This window comes from Pseudorasbora parva, chromosome 10, assembly GCF_024679245.1.
Source record: "Pseudorasbora parva isolate DD20220531a chromosome 10, ASM2467924v1, whole genome shotgun sequence".
Taxonomy (NCBI): domain Eukaryota; kingdom Metazoa; phylum Chordata; class Actinopteri; order Cypriniformes; family Gobionidae; genus Pseudorasbora; species Pseudorasbora parva.
The window spans coordinates 18,311,119-18,338,604 of record NC_090181.1 but is presented as its reverse complement, the minus strand read 5'-3'; the positions used below and the strand labels follow the sequence as shown (position 1 = coordinate 18,338,604).

Here is a 27,486-nt window from a genome sequence, read left to right as displayed (position 1 = left end):
TTTTCTTCTCTCAGACCGTTGAGCGCCATGTGCACTGATAAACTGGACCTTCAAGACTGTCTGGAGCATGGCAGGACAGCTAAGGTACCCCTTAGGGTTGTCAGCTAAGGACAAACCCTCGATTGATTTCTGGATGAAGCTTTATTCACAACGCGGTTTCTTTTTACATCTTTTACAGTTTGATAAAGTGCGGACCATCACCACACGGTCAAATTCCATAAAGCAAGGCAAAGACCAGCACTTCCCTGTATTCATGAATGATAAAGAGGACATCTTGTGGTGCACTGAGATGGAGAGGTATGACCAAATGTCTTTATAAAGTTCTCAGATAGATATGCTATAAGCCCAAATGTAAATAATGTTTCCATCCATTAATTTTCATGCAAATTTTGGGATATAACATTTTTTTAAAAATTGACGGGAAAAGCTAAGATGTGCATACAGAAAGAAAAAAAAAACATAAAAAAATAAATACATTTTGGTGCTCAATCAAAGCTGATATTTTTTTATCCGATAAGAAGTCAAACACCTATGGGAAGCACATTTACTTCCCATACAAAAACCCACCGAGGATATGATTGGATAAATTGACTAACCAGTTGGCCAATTTCATCACATAGCATCTCAAAATATTTTCTGAATGCCTGAGCCATTGTCTGTCATCAAAATAGGTGGGTACAAATACATCCTTGGACTGTCTTACAAGATTGTGTTCCCAAACACCCGACATACACCTTTGAATGCAATATAACATCACAACGTTTATTGCAATTCCCCACCGTGGCTTTCCCGATTGCAGCAACCTCCATTCTTATTACAGATATTCTGCACCAATTTTCCAGGAAGTGACAGTTTTGTTCTTTTGAACATAATGGTTGGATGTCTTTTATGCAATATTCAAAGTTAACCAAGGTCACAACTTTGGATGAAGACATAGACACTGTCATTTAATCAACCCCAGTGAACAGTGATTTATCTGATATTGAATCATCAGTCATTTACTATCTGAATGAAACCTGAAATCCTACTCAGGAGAACAGCAAATGATCACATATCAATACAATGAGACTGGTCAAGTAATCCATTACATTGATAAATACCGTAAAATTCTCTAATATTGGTCTGTATTCCATTAGCGGCCGGGTCTCCAACATTGGCCGGTCTCGCTGTCACTGAAGGTATATAAAGGCCGGTCTCTAATAGCGGCCGCGGCTATTATTAGAACCAACGTTTTTCTGAACAGGCCTGAGGGGCAAAGTCCCGCCCACTATGATGACAGGCCCCCTCAGTTTATTATACAAATATAATAATATTTGTTAAATAACAGTTGTTTAAATTATTTTAACATAATTACAAAATTATTATAACATCTCAAATACTGGAATAAATAAAAATAGTTTTTACAGTCTAGTATTTTTTTTGCATGATGCTTGATTGACAGCTGTATTAAGGCTGTGACGCGGCTCGCGCCTGTGACTTCATGAAGTGTGTTTACCTATTCACTTAGCCCGTAATTTGCAGTTGTGTGATAGAGAAACAGCAGCCAGCAATGCAAAATTCTATAAAAAGGAGTTTAAAAAATCGCGTTGACGTGGGAGAGAACCCATCCATCAGGCCGCAAGTAACGTTAACGTTAAGATTTTTCAATTGCCTGCGCGAGGATGAGAACAGACGTGCAGCGGAACATGAGGAGGACGAAGAGGAGCTGTACAATAATGAACTTGTTGTAGAGGCTGGCGCGAGTGATGAGGAGTTTACAGGGAGAGATATAGAGGAGGAGGAAACTGAGGAGGACGAGGATTAAACAGAATTGGAGGATTTTTTTTTTACTTCAAACCAAACAAGACAGGAATGTTTAAACTTTTGAGCGGTAAGGTGTCTGTTGCTTTTTGTAATGAATCAAAACCTAACTATCACTGTGTATGGTTGTGTGTTTGCTACGCCTGTTGTACGTATATGTACGTATTTGTTACCATATTTCTACACTGGAATTTAGCCTGAATAACCGGTATTTGTTGTTAATGTTCTGTATGCATACCATGATGTTATGGTAACTGTACGTTTTCAATAAATGAACCTAGTATATTATAGGTTGAATTAGGCGCAACATCTCTTTTTTATTCATTCTACTGGTAGTTTGATTTGCTCAAATAGAAATTGAGGCCTGCCTCTAATTCTGGCCTCCTTCCAATAAAGGCCTGGGCCGCGATGCACTTGGGTAAAATAAAGGCCCGGGCCTATATTAGAGCATTTACGGTAACTATATAAAACATCATGAAATGCTTTGACAAACACTATTTTCTTTCCAGATTTGGTATATTTGTGCCTGGCTTGATTTACACCTGGTATTAAAAAACGTTTTGGAGATAGAACCACAAGTGGACTGTCAAGACAGAAAAGCATATAGACAGACTAGACTGTTGCTTCCAATTATACTTTCAGAATGTGTGGTGTTAGACAAACCAGAGATGCTCTGTGAATTATTGTGTATGTATATCAGATTATTATAGTTAAAGTCGGCATGAAACAAAAGTTATTACACCCATTGTGTGAAATGGCTTCTCAAACAAGAAAAAAATATATAGGAAAGGACTTGATTTTGTCTATCTGGAACTGATTGGATCATTGTGGTTTGCTGTGATGTCATGTCATGTGAGTGACAGGTTGCCAAAGGGAGTCAGACTTGTAACCTGAAGGTTGTAGGTTCAATTCTCAATACCGTCAATGGATTCCACCCTTAATACCCACGACTGAGGTGCCCTTGAGCAAGGCACCTAACCCCCAATACCTCATCCTTAGAAACGCTTTGAACATCATAGATAGACAATGGAGAAAGGCATATAGTTCATTATAACATTGTAATATACATCATATACATAATTAACCTGCTATATTATTAAATCTACCAAATTTTTCATATCAACAGAAGAATATATAGGGATAATCTGACTTGGCTTCTCTTGAGATTCAATCAATCAATCAACTTTATTTATATAGCGCTTTTACAATCACGATTGTGTCAAAGCAGCTTCACAGTGTCAAACAGGATAATATTGCGACAAAATTAGATTTGGCTGTACAGTCGTACTGGAGAAAACAGTAATGTTATTAGCTTAGTTTAATTTATCATATAGCAACAATGTTGGCAGATCAGTATTTAAGTTTATAGAATTAAATAAGACCTAATTCATACATTTTATTTGTATAATAAGTTGAATAACTTTAATCATATTTTTAGTGTCCCCAACTGAGCAAGCCAAGCCAAAGGCGACAGTGGCAAGGAACCAAAACTCCATCAGGGCATGATGGAGAAAAATAAACCTTGGGAGAAACCAGACTCATTCGGGGTGCCAGTTCTCCTCTGGCCTATTAACACACCGTGTAAGAATATTATTCTGACAACCTTACAGGTCAGAAATCATATTAGATTGGAATATTCAAAATTTCAGGGTATAACGGAAGAGACAGATTTATTTGGAAATAAATGATGGGATGGTGCGTCGATTACACAAGAGTATGAATACATGAAAGATCGGATTCCGCTGCTTCGCAGCATAGTAATGATATGCTAAAGCACGCCCACACATTGACAAGATTGGTTAAAAGGTAGTTCGGGAAATTGGGACGTAAGAAACACCGGCAATGAGAAAATACTCAGCAATATTGTTTACTTATGAATTTGCACACAGTTTATCTTAAAGCACATTAAAAACACCACATAGACAAATAAACAATAAAACCTTGATTTTCACCACAGGAGTCTTTACCAACATAATAATCACTTTTTGGCTAGCTGAAATTTCAGTATGCAGATAAAAGTCAGGATAATCTTTTTTACGTAGTATTACAGTATACACCGATCAGGCATAACATTGTGACCTAATATTGTGTTGGTCCCCCTTTTGCTGCAAAAAACAGCCCCGACCCATCCACGCATGCACTCTACTAAACTCCTGAAGGTGTGCTGTGGTATCTGGCACCAAGATGGTCCAGTTCTGATTTTCACTTGCCCACTCTTGGTGCTTTTGGCGATGGGTATAGGTCAGCATGGGCACCCTGAATGGTCTGCGGCTATGCAGCCCCATACGCAACAAACTGTGATTCACTGTACAGGTCCTTCTCAAAAAATTAGCATATTGTGATAAAGTTCATTATTTTCCATAATGTAATGATAAAAATTAAACTTTCATATATTTTAGATTCATTGCACACCAACTGAAATATTTCAGGTCTTTTATTGTTTTAATACTGATGATTTTGGCATACAGCTCATGAAAACCCAAAATTCCTATCTCAAAAAATTCGCATATCATGAAAAGGTTCTCTAAACGAGCTATTATCCTAATCATCTGAATCAACTAATTAACTCTAAACACCTGCAAAAGATTCCTGAGGCTTTTAAAAACTCCCAGCCTGGTTCATTACTCAAAACCGCAATAATCATGGGTAAGACTGCCGACCTGACTGCTGTCCAGAAGGCCATCATTGACACCCTCAAGCAAGAGGGTAAGACACAGAAAGAAATGTCTGAACGAATAGGCTGTTCCCAGAGTGCTGTATCAAGGCACCTCATTGGGAAGTCTGTGGGAAGGAAAAAGTGTGGCAAAAAACGCTGCACAACGAGAAGAGGTGACCGGACCCTGAGGAAGATTGTGGAGAAGGACCGATTCCAGACCTTGGGGGACCTGCGGAAGCAGTGGACTGGTGGAGTCTGGAGTAGAAACATCCAGAGCCACCGTGCACAGGCGTGTGCAGGAAATGGGCTACAGGTGCCGCATTCCCCAGGTCAAGCCACTTTTGGGCTACAGAGAAGCAGCACTGGACTGTTGCTCAGTGGTCCAAAGTACTTTTTTTGAATGAAAGCATGTCATTTTGAATTTTGTATGTAATTCGGAAATCAAGGTGCCAGAGTCTGGAGGAAGACTGGGGAAAAGGAAATGCCAAAATGCCTGAAGTCCAATGTCAAGTACCCACAGTCAGTGATGGTCTGGGGTGCCATGTCAGCTGCTGGTTTTGGTCCACTGTGTTTTATCAAGGGCAGGGTCAATGCAGCTAGCTATCAGGAGATTTTGGAGCACTTCATGCTTCCATCTGCTGAAAAGCTTTATGGAGATGAAGATTTCGTTGTTCAGCACGACCTGGCACCTGCTCACAGTGTCAAAACCATTAGTAAATGGTTTACTGACCATGGTATTACTGTGCTCAATTGGCCTGCCAACTCTCCTGACCTGAACCCCATAGAGAATCTGTGGGATATTGTGAAGAGAAAGTTGAGAGATGCAAGACCCAACACTCTGGATGAGCTTAAAGCCGCTATTGAAGCATCCTGGGCCTCCATAACACCTCAGCAGTGCCACAGGCTGATTGCCTCCATGCCACGCCGCATTGAAGCAGTCATTTCTGCAAAAGGATTCCTGACCAAGTATTGAGTGCATAACTGAACATAATTATTTGAAGGTTGACTTTTTGTGTATTAAAAATACTTTTATTGGTCAGGTGAAATATGCAAATACATTATGGAAAATAATGAACTTTATCACAATATGCTAATTTTTTATGAAGGACCTACCGGTATATATATATATATATATATATATATATATATATATATATATATATATATATATATATATATATATATATATATATGCAAATATTTCATAAATATATACATGTATGTTTGTTTTTATATATACATAATAATTATACACAGTGCACACACATATATTATGTAAACAAACTTTTCTTTTGGATGTAATTAATCGGTTTGACAACACTAATTTGAATATATTTTAAAATGCTTCTATATTTATTGATGTGATGGCAAAGCTGAATTTTCAGCATCATTATTAATCATTGTAATATGATGATTTGATGCTCAAGAAACATTTCTTAGTATTATCAATGTATTTTTATGGAAACTGATCTTTTTTTAAGCTGCTTTGATGAATAAAAGAACAGCATTCTTTTATTTGAAATGGAAAGCTTTTTTTTTGCAACATCAAAACTTTTTGCTGTCGCTTCCATCAGTATAATATCCTTTAATGCGTCCTGTATGATATTCTATTTCTGTAATACAAAAATGATAAACTGTACTAGATTATTCATTATCTATTCATATCACAAGAGTGTCGCATTCGTGAATACATTTAAACTGAATTGCTGCCATTTCTCTTTTTTTCTGGACGTTAGGGTGTTCGGCTTCCCTGTCCATTACACAGACGTGTCAAACATGAGTCGTCTGGCCAGGCAGAGGCTGCTGGGAAGGTCTTGGAGCGTCCCAGTCATCCGTCACTTGTTTGCACCACTCAAAGAGTACTTTGCCTGCGTCTGAACTCAAACCCAGTACAGATGAGAAAACCGATGTAATACCAAGAGCTTCAAAAACGAGCTCTCGTATGTTATTTGCAAGTTCAACATCAAAAAAAAGGTATTTCATGTTTTGATTTGGGTTTTTTCTTCTGGTTTGGAATTAATTGACTCTTTTTTTAATTCTATTTAATTTTTTATTGTCCATTTTACTTTTTAGCAGTGTTATCCAGTATTTGAATTGATTTATGTGTGCAAGCTATACTTGAGACACGGCCTCCTTTTAAGGCACTGAGAGACGGTTACAATTCGAGGCAGATGAGACGGAAATCGCATTTAAGTTCGCCCAAACATTTCGACTCTTGAGTTTTTCGTCTATCGGGTCGCGGATCAATTCTCACACTGCGCGTCTTTCCTCTCCTCCAGCGTCTGAGCCTTGGTGAGAGCGTGAAAAAAAGGCTTTCTCTTCAGTGTCAGGGGAGCTTTGTCTTAACCAATCCAAAACACCAGATCACAAATACCTCTTTGTTTACAGTTTCTATACACAACTGAAGGTAATAAAGGTACTACTGTAATAGGTGACAATATGGTGCTTCAAGGTGGTGAAAAACATTGCAACTCATGTGGTGCTACTACGACTTAACAAGATCGTGGGGTCATGTTTTGTAGCTTCACCAGGTGAAACGAATGACTGAAACTTTGAAAAAAAAAAAAAACTACAGGTCATGCCAGGTCTGTCACATCTCATTTTATATCTTTTACAGCCTTTTTTGTACAATATTCTCTGGTGCTCTTTTCAAAAACAAACAACAAAAAAAACGCCTCAGCCTTTCAATCTTTGAGGTCTGCTTCCTTTCAGTATGGCTGCAATCCAGCCACATGGGCGGTGATGTTTTTGTCATCTATACCTTGAAATCAAAGGCTGTGGTGAGCTACTTTTTTTCTAGTGTCACACAGACCAGAATCATTACTGTACAACTCTTGGTGTGCGTGGCGGCCGCAGGGAGGATGGCGTCGGTCTTTTGTCGGCCAGGTGAATCCACCTTCCGCTGCGGTGCCCGCGTGCTATTCTCAGTCAGGTGCAAAACTTTAATGGTGCGGCTTCACAATGTTCTTCTACCTTTTTATAGCAATTTTTTGTGCTGTGTTACCAACAATATCGAGCACTTTTGTATATGTATACTTCTTTATTTCTTTGATAATTTTTGTTATCTTTCTCCTTGATTCTTGTGAATTGTTCTCTTTTTTTGGTTCTGTTAAATGATGTGAAACTCTTGCCGTTATATAAGGTAATACTTTGTTGTGTACAGTAGGGCTGTGCCAATAGATGTGAACGAATGAGCTAGGTTAGAAAAAAATCCATCTTTCGTGCCGGTGGTGAAGGGGCCGAATTCGAATAGCACCCCTCTTATGTTTCCATGTGCTACGGAGTCGCTTTATCATAACTCGCGTCGAGAAATAGTGTCTGCTCACGGTTCTTACCGTCATATAATCCCAAAGTGAGTGTGCTTGTTAAATATCCCTGTAGGAAAAATAGTCAGATGGGGTGTCGGTATATGACATCGCACGGTTGTTAACTACGTCTGGTCCCTAGCGTAGATCTGAGAACATTATTATGTTTGCAAATGGTGGATGTTGACCATGTCAATAATTTAGTTATCACGCAAGCTATATAGGCTAAATTTGTGAATTTGGTTAGAAACGGGCTCTAATGAAAATCTTGTTAGGCTCTTTTTTTTTATTTAAGGCATTGCACTGCTTACATAGCCTACCTTAACATTTGTCATGTTCAGCAAAAAGTGTCTTCTTTTATTTTCCAAATTTTATCGATGCCCAGATTTTTTTCTTTTTTGTACATTTTGTACATAGAAATTGTCTGTCGCTTTTAAAAAGAAAAAGAAAAAAAAAAGACCTATGAGATGTACAAATATAAGTCTTTGCTAATATATATCATAGAATCAAAACAGCACTAAAATCGCAAGAGGGGGGTAATTGACAAAATGCAACAGGTTAATTGACATAAGCTATAAAGCAGCAGGGTGTCTTTTGTAATTCATATTTATGTGTCGAATGGGGAGATAAAATTAAAGAATGAGTTCGCTAAGTGATTTTAACAGTCCCATCTTTACTGCACAGCCCTACATACAAAAGTGTGTTTCAATTTGCTTTTTAATTCTTTTTTTTTAAATACTAAGAGAGGGATTGTAGGTGTTTCCTAAGGTGCTAAACATTTATCTAATTGAGAAAAATATATTATTTGGAAAGAATTAAACTTGTCTTGATAATGATTGTTTTTTTCCCGTTTGTTTCTTGTAGTATTGGAGAAGCACTATTATTTTACTCTCTCATATAAAGATATTAACAAAGGCATTTTAACTTTGTACTTGAAAAAATGGTAAATGATGAAAGATTCTTATATTGTTTTAGAATAGACATTGCTGTAGTTGGTGCTTATCTGTGGGAAATCATGTAATCATAATGGGAAATAAAAAAAAATTGTAATAAATTTTGCTGTTAACATGTACTTGCTTAATATCCTGGCAGAATTGCTTCTAAGTCCTACATTCCATGCCATATATCCAGCCCTCCATCCTCTTTTGTTTCATAGTTTTTTTGTTTTGTTTCTTTTTTAACATTTTATTTCTTCTCTGTTTTGTTAATTTTTCTTTATTTGGGTATATATATATATATATATATATATCTATATATATATATATATATATATATATATATATATATATATATATATATATATATATATATATATATATATATAAAACAGCATCTTGATGGCTCTCCTAACAGGTTCTCTGTATATCTCAGTGACACTGTTGACATTTGTGACCTCTGTTGTTTCATATAAACTTTTTTCAGGCCTTCTCTTCTTTTGCAATCAGCTCATACAGCAAATGTAGCAATCATTCGCCACCTCTCCCCCTTTCTTTCGTTATGTGCCCAGAACGAAGAAAAAAAGGCTCCTTATGTACTTGTGCTGGAGAACACTTGAATAAATGTATTGTTTTTTTGTGAAAAAGTTGTCGGTTTTTCTTACAAGTAATTACAATACTCATGATTACATTATTAATAAAAATTCTAATTAAAAATATATAATTTATTTCCATGATTTCAATATAATATTATGGAATGAAAACGTATAATATTATAATTTATATGATTTATTATAACGTGCGTGGGCACAATTTTATATTAATTTTTATATTATTTTATATTAATATTATATTCTATATTATTATTTATGCTTTTTGTAATAGTTTGTATATTAATATTATGATAATTTAATTATACGTTTTTATATGTATGTATATTTTATATAATATTGTATATAAAATATTATATAAATATAATATTATATAATATATGTATGTATATTTTTATAATATTTTATATTATTCTGAAAATGACATACAGAATATTTGTATTTAATTAATTATATTATAACAATAAGTGTATGGATACAAATAATTACACAATTACATTATATTACAAAAAAACTGCAAATTGTATATTATATACAAACTGTAATACAAACTGTATATTTTTATAATATTTTATATTATTCTGAAAATGACATACAGAATATTTAATTAATTATATTATAACAATAAGTGTATGGATACAAATAATTACACAATTACATTATATTACAAAAAAACTGCAAATAAATAAATAGGCTTTTGGGAATTTACATAGTAGCTCACTTTATATATATAAACGGCAAATAAAATGTAGTCTGGCATACACGGTTGCCACATTGGCATAATGATCCAGTTCCATCCCCTGTAAATCTGTGTAAATGGTACGTACCACTGACGACAGGACACGCCCATATTATAACGCCATTGGCCGCTGCTGAGGCCATCGCCGTGTATCTCCCCTCTGATTGGTCAACGCCCGGCTCCCTCAGTCTGGATGCTGCTGCAAGCGTAAAGGTTTACCTTACCGGGCTGGACCAACCGAAGCATCTGCTTGCCCGTTTAACAGGCTTTATTGTTCACCAGCGCTGAAAGTGAAGGAAAATCTCTTTTTAAGGATATAACAAAGGAAGTAAGTGCACTATGTCGCGCTATTTTGCATTATTTTGTAAGCTATTTTAAGAAATCCCTCACTGGCTAGCACAGTGATATTGCTCGACTCGGAACCGTGTAATTTTGTGGTATGGAAAAAATTTCCCCGTCTTGTGTCTCGTGTTTTGCCTTATATAATTACTAATGTGAGTTGTAAATGGTTTAATTGTCGATTGAACGATGTATAAAAATCTAACGTTAGTCGATCAACGTGGATGTCGTATCGAATAAACACTATTAAACACAAGCTCACACACGATATCTGATATTTCCGTTATGAAGCCGTTGTAATTTCCTTTATGTTTGTATTCTATGGTACCTTGAGTTGAGACACATTATGTTGTGTGAAGTAAGGGCTTGGTCGCCCCTTTGTGTGACACCCTCGAGTGTAAGGTCCAAATGGGATGAGTCTACATCATCTCCATCATCATCATCATCATCAGCCTCTAAATGAACTGCATCTACATATCAGAAGACATTATCGATGCCCTGCATAGCACGAATATGCATGTGTACATGTTCATAAAATACACCTTCTCCTTATGTTTACACTTCACGTGACTTTGCATGATTCTCTTAAAAACAATGTATTTGCACCGTATCTAACAGACATTGGACTCTATTTTGCCCCTCTATGTGTTATTTTTCATTCTGTTTGTTTGTTGATTTATTTGTATTCCGTTCCATTCATTCTCCCCATTCATTTCTTTTTGTTTTCCATTCCATTAATTTCTTCATTTTTCACTAGAAAATATAAATACTATATGATTGTTTAAATAATGGCACTGATTATTTCAGCTCTAATAGTTAAAATCGCATTACATGTCCAATCCGGTCTATTTTATTGAATGGAAGTTCCTTCCACAAGACAGATCAGAAGTTTTCATCTACTTCATATTACCCAGAAGAGTGCCATCTGGATCTCATGAAACATGGCACGGTTCAAAAGTGGGTCATTCCTGAGGAAGGCCTCCATGAGTCATGGTGAAGGAACAAATGCTCCAATAATTTTTCTTCGGGCTGTGTTGTGAGGACAGGACAGATGTAGCTCATGCACCATACTGTTTCTTTTTATAGTAGGATGTCTGAGGACACACCCTTATTCTCCAGCTCTATAGTAGCCCCTCCTCACACACACACACATACACAGCATTCACCATCAGGGGCTCAGAACAGAGGGTGGGGGAACCCTGGGCAGCGCCATACTGTGAATATGCCGCACCCACCTACCCCCGACTCACTTTGCAGCATAGACTCGCATGCACGCTTTCACTTGGGATTAGATCACAAGGAAGAGCAGTGCTGCAAGAAATGTGCAGCAACAGCTGCTAGCCTACATATATTTCCTGCTAACAATCCCACATCCCTGGGCGTGCAACACTGGAAAATCTGGGTCACAATTGCTCTGATATTTTCTGAGCATTTAATATGATTTACTAAGCACTCTACTTACATAGTGTTTTGTATTTTGAGGTATTGTTGATTCAGCATTCCTGGAATGTTGTTGCAGCGCTGAAATTGCTTTGATGTGTCATGAATAATTAACATGTTCACATGTAATTAACATGTTAAGAGCTGGAGTTGATAGTGTGACTACTTATGCTAAGCTGACAATAATCACATGTTGGTGTCAGTTTACTCTCTTAAGGGAGATTATAGAATGGCATAATGGTTTTTAACCTCTTTAAACTAATGTTGTTGAACTGGAACATTTGGACTATGCTATGCACGATTGATCCTGTTTGGATGTCAAGTAAAGTTGGTTTCCATAGCCCAGATGTGGAAAAATAGATTAGTGCAAGGGCTTTGTTGAGATATATGATGTCATTCCAAAAGTATGGGGCATATATTATACAGGGTTCCCACTTCCTTCGGTCATAGGAAAGTAGTGTGTATATCCAAATGTTTAGGGTAGGTACGTTTAAAAAAAAAAAAAAATTATCTTAAGTCTATTATGCTCATTGAGATTGCATTTATTGAATAATTATTTTGTATGTTGTGTAATACTATTACAATTCAAAACAATTGTTTTCTGTTTTAATATGTTGAAATGTCATTGTTTGTGTGATTCCAGTCTTGATTCCAGTCCAAAAACATTTGGGCTGCTTAGTGGTCAAAAGGTGTGGAGACTCTATAAAGTGGGAATATAATACACATCAACACTCTTGTCATTTGATTCCTTTAGGTTGAAGCATGTCTTCCAGCTCAGCAACGGTGCGCATTCTCATAAAGGGAGGTAAAGTGGTGAACGATGACTTCACACAAGAAGCTGATGTGTACATCGAGAATGGGATTATCCAACAGGTGGGCAAGGAGCTGATGATCCCAGGTGGGGCCAAGGTTATAGATGCCACAGGAAAGCTGGTGCTTCCAGGTGGCATTGACACCAGTGTTCACCTGAACGAGAGCTTCATGAACGCCTGTACAGCGGATGACTTCTACAGCGGCACCAAGGTATTAACTCAAAATTGACATGCTATCATAATGCATGTTATATGTCTTATTTATCAGTGCATGGTATTTCAAAGAAAAAATAATAGTTTCTGAACAACTATTTATTCAGCTGACATCGTTTTTTCACAATTCATTCAATTCCCAATGGGTAAATTCAAGTCACACCTTACCGTTGCTTCTTTTAAATATCCTGTTTCACTTGAAAATATGTCACATTATAGAAGTAAAATAGTGATTTATGTTGACTGTTAATTAGCTAACTGCATCACTGTTGTTGTGGTTAAGAATATTTTGATTCCCCACTAAAATAATATCTCAGCAATGCATTATTTCATTATTTTAAATACGCATTTAGTTTCATAAAGTTTTAAAGTAATTTATCTAATCAGACACCATCTCCCTAATGTTGTGCCATACTTGCCATGGGGCTCATGTGGGAAATGTAGGTTTAAATCAGGCTTGCACCGCATATCGATACCTTATCTGCTTGCACCAAAATAATTTCCATCTCATCTATCACTACAAACTGTCAAAAGCCCCCCAAAAATCTTTTTTTGTATTGTTTGGGGGAGAAAAAGATATTGTGGCCATGAATTAAGAATTTTACAATTGGTCATTAATTGTTTGTGGCCATGTTTTATTAATTTGTTCCCTCATTTTTATTTTTAGTTACACTATGGCCATGATATGCAGAAAACCAGGGAATAAATTAATAAGTTGTTGGAACAAACTCTTAATTCTTGGCCACAATATGTTGTTTTTTCCCCTGCATGTCATGTGCGGGACACCATACATATGGTTTGATTTTTTCATGCATTAGCTCAATCTAATGCACAGAAATGCAGGTTATTAAAATGCATTTAGGCATTGTAGCTTTGTCCGAGAAAGTAGAAGCATAAAGATTTTTAGACTTTGGACCCCCCACCTGGTGAGTGGCCCCCACCATCTGCCTTTCATCTCACAACAACTCAATAAGTTCTTCTCAAAAGTTACTTGCATGTTAGTACTGATAATAGTACTACTGTTAGAGTCTTATAAGCATTTTTTTTTCCTTTGCCGTTTTGATTTTCCTTGCATTATGTGATGCATTTTAGCAGTATGAGTTTTTTTCATATTTCAGATAAGTGATTTCATACAATGAAAGATCTTTATACAGCCCTAAGCCAAAAGATGTGTGACGCAACATCCATTTATTGACGCATCCATTTGTTCATGTTTTATAAATACTTCAAAAGCAGAGATGTGCTCGCTTCAGCTGCCCCGCTTAAATAAATCCCATGGGTCGCTTAGCAGACACTAGAGATGCAAGAATGAGCATTACACACTCCCAGTCTGCCTCTGTCAACCACAGGGCACGATTCACCATCACAAATGCATACGCGCTCTTATTCAGAGAGTGCTGCAGGCTCCGAGATGACAAATAAAGAGTTGTTATCGGCACTGTTATTGTTAGCCTTGGCAACACAAGTGGCATTCTCTTCCCCCCTCCCCCCCCCCATTCCCGCCATGAGACTCGCCAGGCAGGCGCAGAGACGAATGGAGATCAGATTCTGTTTCCATAGATACAGGAGCACTGCTGCAAAGACTGTTGCAAAAGCCTTTCACTCGTGCCATTGTGCTAGAAGACAATGGTGCACAAATGCACGCCCCTTCATTGGATGTGGCTGCCCGGCATGTGTCAGCTGAGAGATGCTTTTACAGAGGACCATTTTTGTGGTTGAATTACTATTTTTCATTATTTTCTTGTACTAAGAACCAGCTTTCTACCAATTCAGGATTTCCCCTGTAAAAAGTATGCTCTGACAGAGCAAGTGGGATATTACTTGGTGGTGTTTTCTTAGGCATTATGAGCAATTGATTCATATTATTATTTTAGAGCCCACACTGTCTTTGCTACAGACTTGTTTCTGGGTGTTTATCCCTCATATCTACTTCGAGGTCTTGATAAATTGGCATAAAAGTGGCATTTCTTTGTTGTTTAGTACAGTATTGATCCAGTATTCCCGTAATTCTTTTTAGTTTAATAAAGAACTCTGTCTCATCTTCTGTCCAAACATACCACTCCATCTTTAAAGAAAATTCAACTTTTCTAGGGGTGGAATGATTCTCAGTAAAAAAATTGAATGTACGGTTCTCCACCCACACTTACGTTACGCACTTGCATCCGCGGTTCATCTCAAATCTGACCACGCAACTATATCAGCAGTCATATCACCCTGCAGGCCAAGACTGATTTCCCACTGAAGCTAAGCAGGGCTTAGCCTGGTCTGTTCCTGGATGGGAGACCCCCCTGGGAAACCTAGATATCTAATGGAAGAGGTGCTCACCCTGCAGTCTGTGTGGGTCCTAACATCCATAATAGTGATGGGGACACTATACTGTAACAAGCACCGTTCTTTGAATGAGATGTTAAACTGAGGTCTTGACTCTGTGGTCATTAAAAATATCAGTCATATACGCTGTCATCACCTGGGTGTCAATAGTGCGCAAGAACAGCACATGCTGTGTTTAAGCTAAACTCATTTAAAATCATTAAAACTCATTTAGGCCAATTTAATTAGATTTGTGTGTGTGTGTGTGTGTGTGTGTGTGTGTGTGTGTGTGTGTGTGTGTGTGTGTGTGTGTGTGTGTGTGTGTGTGTGTGTGTGTGTGTGTGCGTGCACTTATCTGAAGCCGCGCACAAGGCACGTTGCACAGATAGTGCTCAAATATCGAGTTTTCTTTCAAATCTTGTGCTTGAACTGACAAATTCACACAAATTTTTGTCAACATGCCCGTCTTGTTGAGTAATCCTAGCAAAGATAGTAGGTTGTCTTAAAGGTGTCATGAACTGTTTTTTTTTATTTTGCTATACTGTTGTCTGAGGTCAACTAATGACGTTTGTGTGGTTTTTACATTCAAAAACATCATAACTAATAAGTAATAGGCTATTTTCTACACTGGTTTCTCCTGAACGCTGGGTTTTGATGGGTGTGACGCACTGGAGACTTGGAAGTAAATGCCCACAGCTTGGATTGGATAATATTTGCATATTTAATGAGCTCCAGCTCCCCTGTCAGTTCACATGAGGGAGGGATTGTTTTGAATGCTGCAACCGAAATCCTTCTTTCGATCACAGGGCTCGTAAACCTCTTTATCAAACAAACACAATAAATTATATCTCATCCACCCATGATTGATTGGAATATTATTTTTGTATTACTTGTCCTGTCCAATCTCACACACACACACACACACACACACACACACACACACACACACACACTCACCGGCCTGCCGACGGCCACGCGTTTTGGTAGCACTTCTGGAAAACACTTAGCCCTGTAACAACTATTACATACAAAAAAGACGTTTTACTCACATAAGTTTGTTGCACCATTCCTGTCGGATCCAATATAGAAGGTAAAACATTGTGTCTGCAAATCCAGCGCGACCTGAGACTTGTTTAAAAACGATTCCGCAGTGAAATGAAGTGAACACACAAATGTCTTCCCCACAAGCTGGAACTTCATTAAAAATAAAGTTCAAACACACATTCCTAATATTAGGATCCGAAGGAAGCTTATGTAGCAACTGTGTTCTTACACAACCAATATTTTGCTGTCTTCTTCTGCATGTTTATTGTTGCTGGCTAGTGATTCGAACAACCCCTCCCTCATGTGAACTGAACTGAAAGGGGCATAGATATGACAGGAGCTGAAGCAACACCATAGAAACCACCCAGAACAATCTAGCAATGCCTTAGTAATAACCATAACATAATTGTAATGCCTAGTAGCAACCAGCAGAACACTCTAGTGTTGCCTTAGTAATAATCAGAACATCATTTAAATACCTAGCAATAAGCAGAACACCTTAAACCACCCTATTAATTCTCTAGCAACTCCCTAGCAATGCTTTAGTATTGACCAGAATGTTCTTTAAATGCTTAGCAACCTCCCAGAACACCCAAACAGCACAGTTTTGCCTTAGCAGACAGAAGAACATCTTAAATCAGCACAATAATTCCCTAGCAATCACCAGCACACCCTAGCAACACCATAGAAACCACTCAAAATAACCCAGCAATGCCAAAATAATAAACAGAACATCCTATAAATGCCTAATAACCACCCAGAACACCTTAGCAACCATGCAGTGATGGCTTAAAAGCCATTCAGAATACCTTTGAATACAAGTGTAATTTAACCTTGGGTAATGTTTTGTAACGTTTCATTCCATGCATAGCTTTTGTGAACATGTCGCTATTATGTTATGTTGTCGTCGGCCCCATTACACCAAGTGATTGCTTTCGACACTGCATGGATCCCACAGCAGTCAGTCCGTTGTTTGTTTATTTCCAGGCTGCTCTGGCTGGAGGCACCACTATGGTGATTGGTCACGTGCTGCCAGAGAAGAATGAATCATTGCTGGATGCTTATGAAAAGTGTCGCTCTCACGCTGATGCCAAGGCCTGCTGTGACTATGCTCTTCATATTGGAGTGACCTGGTGGGGACCAAAGGTACAGAGTCTGTGTTTGTATAACGACAGGAACAGGAAAAATGTGCTTATTATAACTTTCGTCTTCATTCTGAGATAGATGATCCTTTTGCATTACAGGTTAGAGCTCAAATGGAGACGCTGGTGCGGGAAAAGGGGGTGAACTCTTTCCAAATGTACATGGCGTATAAAGACATGTACATGCTGAGGGACAGCGAGCTGTTCCAGGCCCTGCAGAACTGTAAAGACATCGGCGCTGTGGCCCGTGTCCATGCGGAGAACGGAGAGCTGGTTGCTGAGGTATAAATCAGGGAACTTGTGCAAAATTGTACCATAGAAATAAATTCTGCTCCATAACCTAGTAAGCTGTACATAGGCAGCAACTTCATATTATGTCACAAATATCACTCCTCATTTTATTTTTTTTATAAATACTTATCAGTATTATAAAGTGTGAAATATAAATATATTTATAGTCAAGTGTTGCATATAGGCATGCAGTGTGTTTTGGGAAGTCTGTCTCAAGTTTGGGGTCAGTTAGATAATAATAAGAGATGTTTCTGGAGCAGCAAATTAGCGTGACTGAAGACTGGAGTAATGATGCTGAAAATGTAGCTTTTCCAATAAATTTCCAATTTTGCTGTTTTTACTTTATGCAGCCTTTTAAATGCAGCCTTGGTGAGCATATGAGACTTTTTCAAAAACATGAATAAAACATTTTTTTAATAGTAGTGTATGTGATGCTGCCTTGATTTTGTCCAAAATTATTTTAAATAATCATGGTATAATGTTATTACAGTGACTTTTAGGTAGGATCCTGTCTTCCTTCCTTGCATAGTTGTTATTTATCATGTTTTTATCATCTCATGTTTTTATTGTGTTTATTCACACAAGGGTGCTAGAGAAGCGTTGGATCTAGGTATTAGTGGACCAGAGGGCATTGAGATAAGCAGACCTGAGGAGGTAAAATAAACATTCAAATCCTTTAAGCATGAAATGGTTTTCCTTTAAGATATTAGTCACGCTACTCTTTTTCTCCAGCTCCTTGTCTTTCCCATCTCCATATTGCATTTCCATGGATTATTAATACTTTCAAGCGTCTGTTTATCATTAGGTTTCACTGGTGACATATGTGTTTTCTCACTTACCTTGGGAATTTTCCATGTACAGCTGGAAGCAGAGGCCGTCCACCGAGCCATCACCATCGCTAACAGAGTGAGTACGATGCACATGACTGTTGATGTATTCAAAATGATGTTGAAAATAATTAAAGGGTTAGTTCCCCCAAAAATGAAATTTATGTCATTAATGACTCACACACCTATGTCTTACACACCTGTAAGACCTTCATTCATCTTCGGAACACAGTTTAAGATATTTTATATTTAGTCCGAGAGCGTATGCAAGCGTATGCAGACTATACTGTCCATGTCTAAAAAGGTAATAAAAACATAATCAAAGTAGTCCATATGTGACATCAGTTGGTTAATAAGAACCACTTGAAGCATCAAAAATACATTTTGGTTCAAAAATAAAAAAAAACTATGACTGTATTCAGCATTGTCTTCTCTTCCGGTTTGTTTTCAATCCTCAAATAAAGATTCAAATGGTAATGAATCAGCGGATTGATTCATGATTCGGATCGTGTGTCAAACAGCTGAAATCACGTGACATTGGTGATCCGAATCATGAATCAATCCGCTGATTCATAACTGTTCAAATCTTTGTTTGCGTATTGACAACAAACAATGCTGAATAAAGTCGTAATGCTGTTATAGTTTTTGTTATTTTTGGAACAAAATGTATTTTAGATACTTCAAGAGATTCTTATTAACCAACTGATGTCACATGGACTACTTTAATGATGTTTTTATTACCTTTATGGACATGTACAGCAGTGTTGTAGTCGAGACCAGCTCATTCGAGTCCGAGTCGAGTCCGAGTTCAGAGAGGGTTGAGTCCGAGTTGAGTCCGAGTTAAGAGAGGGTCGAGTCCGAGTTGAGTCCGAGTCCGAGTTCAGAGAGGGCCGAGTCGGAGTTGAGTCCGTGTTGAGTCCGAGTCCGAGTTGAGTCCGAGTTCAGAGAGGGTCGAGTCCGAGTCGAGTCCGAGTTCAGAGAGGGTCGAGTCCGAGTTGAATCCGAGTTCAGAGAGTTCACAAATTAAGTATTGAAACCATAGACCGTAAAAAAATATGGACGACTCGACATCATCCGTTACCGCTTGGCAGATTTGAAGCTTTTAGGCGGCCTGCACGGCACGGACATCTTGCGAACACAGTAGCGATTTCGGGACCGGAGTTGCGCAGTAGAGCGCAGGAAGTAGAGCAGGAAGTACAGTTGCGATATCAAAAGCCCGCCCACACTCTCACAGATGCAGAATTAATTATGTTGGTGTGAAATAAACAGTTATGGAAATGTAGAAATTAAAGCTAAAGCTCCAATCTGCTCCCAAAAATTTCGAAAAAAGTCAGTTAGTGCCTCAGTGACAACTTCACTCAGAAGACTTAAGACACAAGACTTAAGTCTCAGCTGTCAATTACACCCCCCGTTTTTATAGCATCAAATAACTAACTAAAACTAAATTTATTTTAAAAACGAACACCTGAAATGAAATCATCATGATGATAACTGCCTTCAGTGACATAAACTTACTTTGGGGAAAAAATATTTGAAGTGTAATTTTATTATTTAGTTTGCCTCGCGTCCATTAGAAAACACAGAGGGGCGGCTATACTGGGACCGGTCCCCGGGGGGCGATCGGGGTGCGAAAGCTTCAGTAAATGAGAGGGAGACTGCAGGCTTGATTGAAACCACCAGTAGGCGGCCACGATTCACTGTTTAAATGAGTCAGCCACTTAAATCGTTAATTTATCCAATTATTTCAAAAGTAAGATTAATTTAGGAAGAAAACAAACACTGATGTGAATACTTTTGTCATTGATAATTACAGACACTATTGAAAAATGAACTAGCAAAACAGAGGGCTGCTTTGGTAATTTGTTATACTGATATAGCTAAATACATTGCAATGGATTAGCTAGCTAAATATATGTGGTCTGTACTTAGCTATTACACAATATTCTCATACCTCATTCTCAGTACATGCTTTGTTTATTTTTTGCATCCCTCTCTGACCAGCAGTTACATATAGTCCGCTGTGCAGCACTTCTCTTCCTTTTTGGCGCTAACATTACCCGTGTGCTCTCCCATTCAAACACCACTCGTGTTGTTTTGGTGAAAGTGCGACTCATTGGTTGGGCATTACCATTCGGTTCAATGGAGGGGGGGTATTTTTTGTCCGATTTATTATGACAAACTTATATTTGATTAGGAACAAAATTATTGTTTCAGAACAAATGAATTCTACATATTTTGCTGTTACGCTTAAGAAAACACACATCATTGGAAGTGTCAAACATCAATTATTAACTAGAAATATTAACATAGAGTAATAATCATGAATATTTTGAATGGGACTCGACTGGACTCGGAAATTCGAGTACGAGTCATTTCCGAGTCCAAATGCACACAAGTCCATCACGAGACCATTAAAATATGGTCTCGAGACCGAGTCCGAGTCTCGAGTACAAATCACTGATGGACAGTATAGTGTGCCTACACTTTCATTGAAGGAACAGAAAAGCTCTAGGATCAAATATAAAATATCTTAAACTGTGTTCCGAGGATGAACGGAGGTCTTACGGGTCACGAGTCATTATTGACATTAATTTCATTTTTGAGTAAACTATCCTTTAACCATTTTAAGCTATTTTAATTCATTTCGATTGTGAATGTTCATTTTGACAGCCCTTACTAAAGCATATAACTGTAATGCTAGGATGTATATACCACCATTCAAAAGTTTGGAATTAAACCCAGCAAACACATTTATAATGTTACTAAAGATTTCTATTTTCTGCTGGTCTTTTGGACTTTCTATTTATTAAAGAATACTGAAAAAAAAATTAATGGTTCCCACAAAACAGCCCAACGGGTTTCAAACTGTTATAAATAATAAGAAATATAGTAGATATAGAATAAGAAAGATAATTTCTGAAGGATCATGTGTAACTGAAGACTGGAGTAATGATGCTAAAAATTCATCTTTGCCTTCACAGGAATAAATTATATTTTAAAATATATCAAACTAGTAAACAGTTATTATAAATTGTTATAATATTTCACAATATAACTTAGTTTGTACTATATATTTTTATGAAATAAATGCAGCCTTGATAAGAGCATAAGAGACTTCAGAGAAAACATTCAATCTTACCAACCCTAAAATTTTGAACAATAGTGCAGTTTAATTGAGTACCCTCTTTTACTGTTATTTCACAGCTATAGCAAATGTACATACTGTAAATTTTAATTCAGTATAAAAGAGAATGTCTAGATGGCATCATGATTGACCCAGCATTACTCTACCGCGGAAAATACAGTTGATTACAGATTAATTGCTTTTAAGATCTCTAAATGTTTTCATAATCAATGTTTCTGTTTTTTGTCTCATAGGCCCATTGTCCCATATATCTTGTGAATGTGTCCAGCATGTCAGCAGGGGATGTTTTAGCATCGGCTAAAATGCAGGGTAAGAGCCAGGCAATGATGTTTAGTGTGTTGTTTTATCACAAAACCTTGCAAATGACATAAGGTTTATTTATTTATTTATAGTTTATTTTGTTGGCATCGTTACAGTGAACATAATTATCTTCTCGAAGCAATCCAATGTCAGTATCATAGTGTTTATAGCCCAGGCTAATTCGCAACACTCTGAATACTGATATGTGAATGGCCGGCAGGGAAAGTGGTGCATGGAGAGACCACAACTGCTCATGCTGTCTTAAATGGGATGCAGTACTACCACCAGGACTGGGTCCATGCAGCTGCTTTCGTCACTGTGCCACCACTCAGACTTGATCCCAACACACCCAATTACCTGCTCAGCCTTCTGGGAAAGTAAGCGGATTCACTATTTGAGTAGTTTCATTTAGTCATATACCTATGCAGTCACATAAAAAGGATTTTTGGTGTGATATAGTGACACTCTGAACGTCGTGACATCGGATCACCGACCCTTCACCACTAAACAGAAGGCAATGGGCAAAGACGACTTCACTAAAATCCCTCATGGTGTCCCCGGGGTGCAGGACCGCATGAGCGTTATGTGGGAGCGGGGAGTGGTAGGTTTCATTTCATGATGGAAGCTACACTGCTAACTAGCGTTGTTACAATACCAACATTTCTGTAGCCAGTACTTGTGAAATTTGAAATAACCTTCATTTGTTTACATTAATATAAACAAATTAATGGCTAAAAATAGAATTACAAGTTATTCATTTAATTTTTTTCTTCAAGACTGGTCATATTTTTTTATATCTGTTACATAAACAGGTAGAAGGTAAGGAAGGTCTAATTTAAATTTGAAAAGTAAGAATGATCCGCCCTAACTCATTTCTAATTTGTCCGCCTAGTTCTTCAGAAACAGTCTTAACCTGGGCTCTAGACAGCGACTAAATGACTGTATTTTGCAACCTTTTTTTCCTGCCAGTGCGACTAAAATTAGAAGTCGCGCTGACATTTCTATTGCATATGAGAAACTTCAAACAGCAAAGGTGTCAAAAGCAGAATGAAACACTACTACTCATTTGAACCACGCCACGCAGGTGTGTTAACTTACAGACAGGTCTCGATCATGCGATAATTATTGAACAGTGTTGTAAGATTCAGCGAGAAGTGCTTGAATTTGGCACAGAATTCGTTGTTACAAAACCCACAAGTTTTAAATCCAGATGAAACTGCACATTTTTAACAAGACTAATGTGGAAAACAGGAGAAATTATCCATTTAGAAGGCTTTGCAATCCATAAATCACCAACATTTCATACTATAGTAACACTAGCTAACCATGGTATTTTGGCAAAATATGGTATATTTGTATTAAATGAAATTATATTAATATAGTCATGTATAATTATATTATAAGATATATTAATATATTATAAGTGTATTACAAGAATAATAGAATATTACAGTAATATGCGTTTAGGCTACTGTTTAGGCCCTAGTTTTATAACTAAACTTTATAACTTTTGCAGTCAAATTGATAAGCCATGCATGGTTTTACTTGTGGTTAACATTATCTACAACAAATGCATGATATGAAAAAACAGTGGTAAATTTATTTAGCAAATACAAAATAATACTTGCACTAATGGGATAGTACAGATCATATGCACATTAAAAGATAATAAAGTTGTCTTCTATTATAAGTGGGTGAAATTAATATCTATGATATTCATTAATATTCACACCTAATATGCTAAAAGTGTACATGGATATTAGTTACAGTATGTGACTTGGACCGATTTATTCCTGTGATGGCAAAGCTAAATTTCTAGTCTTCAGTGTCACATGATCCTTCAGAAATCATTCTAATATGCAGTTTTGGTGCTCAAGGAAGAACAGCATTTATTAAATTAAAATAGGAATCTTTTGTAATATAAAATGTCTTTACTGTCACTTTTGATAAATTTAATGCATACTTGCATCCAATTTAATGCAGAATGCATCCTTGCATTATTAATTGTTTTTTTTTAAATCCCTTTTAAACGATAGTATATACAAGTAATATATAATTTATATAACAATATATTATTTATATTAATATAGAAATAAATAAATACAATTAATATTACAGACAGTTATGTTGCTATACATACCCCCAAAAAATGACAGAAATAATGGAGAAGACAGAAAATTATATGCATCAAAGTTTAAAATAAACCTTTTCTAGCTCACCTAATCTATCTTTGTTAATAGGTTGGAGGCAAGATGGATGAGAACCGTTTTGTTGCTGTTACAAGCTCTAATGCTGCAAAGATCTACAACCTTTACCCTAGGAAGGGCAGGATCATCCCTGGAGCTGATGCGGATGTGGTAGTCTGGGATCCTGAATCAACAAGGTATGCAGAATTATGGATTGAATTCAGCTGTGAATCTAGTAACATTTAATTTACCATTCATTGTAAAATGAAAGTATACTTATTTTTACATGGTTTTGTGTGTTTGTAGGACCATCTCTGTGACCACTCAATGGCAGGGTGGTGATGTAAATCTGTACGAGAACCTACGCTGTCACGGCGTCCCCCTGGTAACCATCAGCCGCGGTCGCGTGGTCTATGAAAATGGCATCTTCACCTGTGCTGAGGGCTCAGGAAAGTTCTACCCTCTGCGAACCTTTCCTGACTACCTCTACAAGAAAATGGTGCAGCGGGAGAAGGTACTCGAAACACAACTCTCTCCATATATGTCATGTTATGTTATATAATATTTTTAATGACAGTGTATTGCAGTGCCTCGACAGAGTTTGTTTGTGACCCTCTACCCTCAGTGTCAAGCACTCAAGGGGGTGGAGCGTACCCCGTACACTGGAGATGTAGCGGCAGTGCAAAATTCAGGGAAGAAAGAACTGGGCCCTTCAGATGGAGACATGTCTCAGCGACCCTGTACGCGCCACGGGGGAATGAGAGACCTACATGAGTCCAGCTTTAGTTTGTCTGGTACAGTAGCATGCATTAAACCATACTAAAGACTGTAGGAGTACATCGCTCAAAGAAATGTCATACTTGACAAAAAAATAAATAAATGCATAAAGAAAATAAAGCCCATTTTTAATATCTCTGTCATTTTTTGAGATATCAACCTCAAATTTGGAACACAGCTTGTTTAGATTTATGCCTTTGAATTTTATGCTTTTTTTTCAATCCAGTTATTTTTCTTTTACTGTAGTGTGTCAGTAGGAAATTGGAGTTTACATTTCCAAACATTCTTTTTGCAGCAGTTCTTTTATATTTAGTCTGTCTCAGTTTTTTCTGTTTCTTCATGTAATCGAAGAATACACAGATTCGATGATGGTAAAATCAGATCTCTGTGTGAATACGAAAATCATACTGGATTTTTACAATTAATGGAAAAAGGAATGTTTGGAAATGTAAACTGATATTTCCCACTGCCATACTACAGCAAAATATATATAAATAACCGTCTTAGCCATTTTTTTGTGGGTGAAATACTAACGTGCCTAGCCTAAGACTTTTGCCAGGTACTTTATATTTTATATAAATATTCATATATTTCATATACAGGTTTCCAGACTGAGTTGCTGGGCAAAATCTAATCGCTGGCAGATCAGGCTGGGTTTACCTAGTCTAAATAAATGGATTATGAGTACTAAATATAATTGAGTGCCATAAAATATCCCCCTAAATGTATAAAATATTAAATAAGAAAGCATCAAACTAAAATATAGTACACATAGTACAAAATCAGTCACTTTTGACTGCCATGTGAGCACCAGAGGGTTAAGGCTAGGACAGTTTTAGTACAAATACACAAATATAATATAATATGTGTGTGTTACCTGTGGAGATGAAGGTGTGCGTTTTTTTATTTATTTATTTTTTGTTGTTTTTTTACAGGTGCCCAAATTGATGATAATGTTCCAAAGAGAGCTTCTGCACGGATTCTGGCGCCACCTGGTGGTCGTTCTAGTGGAATCTGGTAACATTTTGGATCAACACTTACAGAAGTCTGAAACTAAACAAACACCTTTGTTTTTGACAAGCTCACATCTGATGAACATTTAATTTTAATCACTTGCACCTAAACTCCAGTGTTTTTATATAAATGTGTGTACGAGAGGGAGAAAAATGAAACGGTATATTTGTGTGGAAATTGGAAAACAAGGTAAATGTTGGAAATGCTTGTAAGAGAGTTGGGTATACAAAATGTTACAGGGTGTTTTGTTCTTCATATTCAGTTAAATGAATTAGTGAAGGTTGTGTTCAAATACAACACTGTTGTAGTGCTAAATAATTGCAGACCCTAACTGTTTCTGTTACCGCATATACGTTTTACATATATGTTGAACCATTTTAAAGCTAGCAACTGGAAATTTGTTTAAAAATGGGAACATTATTAGTTTGTGTAGTTGGTAATGGCTTGAAAATGTGAACCATTGTAAAGTTATTTAATATTTGACCTGTTTTAATGTGTTGGCAGATGACTATACATTTACCTCAGTGTTTATCTCTCGAGTTACACTTGCATACTCTGCCTCTTTACATTTACTCTTACAGTGATGCATTCTGACAGCAGGTACAGTTACAAAACGTTGCTTTGTTTTAAGGTGTTAATATTTTTTCTTACTTTTTTTGACATAATGATAATTTTAAGGCAATACAAGCTATTTGATTGTTTCTGTCAGGACACAGGCCACTTGTATTGCTTAAGCATTTAAAAAAAGTAATTTATATGAAACATATTTAATTTTCTTAATGTCATTTATAAGCACACGTACCTGACCTCTTAAAATGTGAATTAAGAATAACATTGTTACATATCAAATTTTGTTGTGTAACCAATCTAAAACTATTGATTTTTCATTTTTAACTGGCCTGATTTTTATTCAATCCATTAAGTCTGCAAGTTATTCTCCATAGCAATGCCATAATGTTGCAGTATAGCTTTGTTTACTCTAGAATTAGCTGTTAGCTAATCACTGAACTGTAATGACAGTGTAATTCATCGGTTGTTCACTGAACATTAACACTGTGTATTTTGTGACTATTGATCTGCATGGTTCAAAGCTAGTCAGACAAATTCTGCATCACTTCTGATCAATGACCTCCACATCCACTAACCAACCCTAGTTGAAAGACGACAGACAGCTTACTGACGCATGTGTTCTTTTTGTCTAAATGAGCACTTCTGAAGAGACCATTTAAAACACAGTAACTTTAGCTGTACAACTCAGTGTTCCAGTGACACAAGCAGTAGAATGGCAAGAACATTTCTGTTGGTGCTAAATACTCATGTATTTTTTATTCTGGATTTTCAGTATGCTTTTCAATTTTTTAATATGAGCTGTGTATGCACTACAATTGTACGTATTAATGTAATATGTATCTCATGAAAAAGTGCAAATAAACCCCATTCAACCTCATGTCCACTTGTATTATTGAATACAAATTAAACATTGAATATTTATGTACAGTACCGAAAAAAATATTACAACTTAAAATAATGGTTTTATTTTAATATAGCATACTTTAAAACATTTATTTCTGTGATGCAAAGTTATTATAAATGTTAAACA

General features: G+C 36.9%; 2 protein-coding genes across 5 annotated transcripts in view; both read left to right on the top strand.

The window, feature by feature from the left end:
• Window positions 1-8,999, top strand: part of dnmt3ab (DNA (cytosine-5-)-methyltransferase 3 alpha b) — a 63,318-nt gene extending 54,319 nt beyond the window's left edge. For all 4 annotated transcript variants that reach the window (XM_067455371.1, XM_067455372.1, XM_067455373.1 and 1 more), the window contains 3 exons: window positions 15-84; window positions 179-297; window positions 6,193-8,999. In XM_067455371.1, the coding sequence (XP_067311472.1) occupies window positions 15-84; window positions 179-297; window positions 6,193-6,334 (331 nt within the window). In that variant the 3' untranslated portion in view covers window positions 6,335-8,999. The remainder of the gene's footprint in view (window positions 1-14; window positions 85-178; window positions 298-6,192) is intronic.
• A 1,224-nt stretch (window positions 9,000-10,223) lies between these two features.
• On the top strand, window positions 10,224-27,333 carry dpysl5a (dihydropyrimidinase like 5a). Its single transcript, XM_067455384.1, has 13 exons — window positions 10,224-10,374; window positions 12,580-12,848; window positions 17,192-17,350; window positions 17,449-17,628; window positions 18,223-18,291; window positions 18,499-18,543; window positions 21,843-21,918; window positions 22,130-22,286; window positions 22,369-22,510; window positions 24,150-24,292; window positions 24,402-24,609; window positions 24,721-24,889; window positions 25,808-27,333. The coding sequence occupies exons 2-13, from the start codon at window positions 12,588-12,590 to the stop codon at window positions 25,891-25,893; spliced, it is 1,695 nt and encodes a 564-aa protein (XP_067311485.1). The 5' UTR covers window positions 10,224-10,374; window positions 12,580-12,587; the 3' UTR covers window positions 25,894-27,333.
• Window positions 27,334-27,486: the final 153 nt, after the last annotated feature.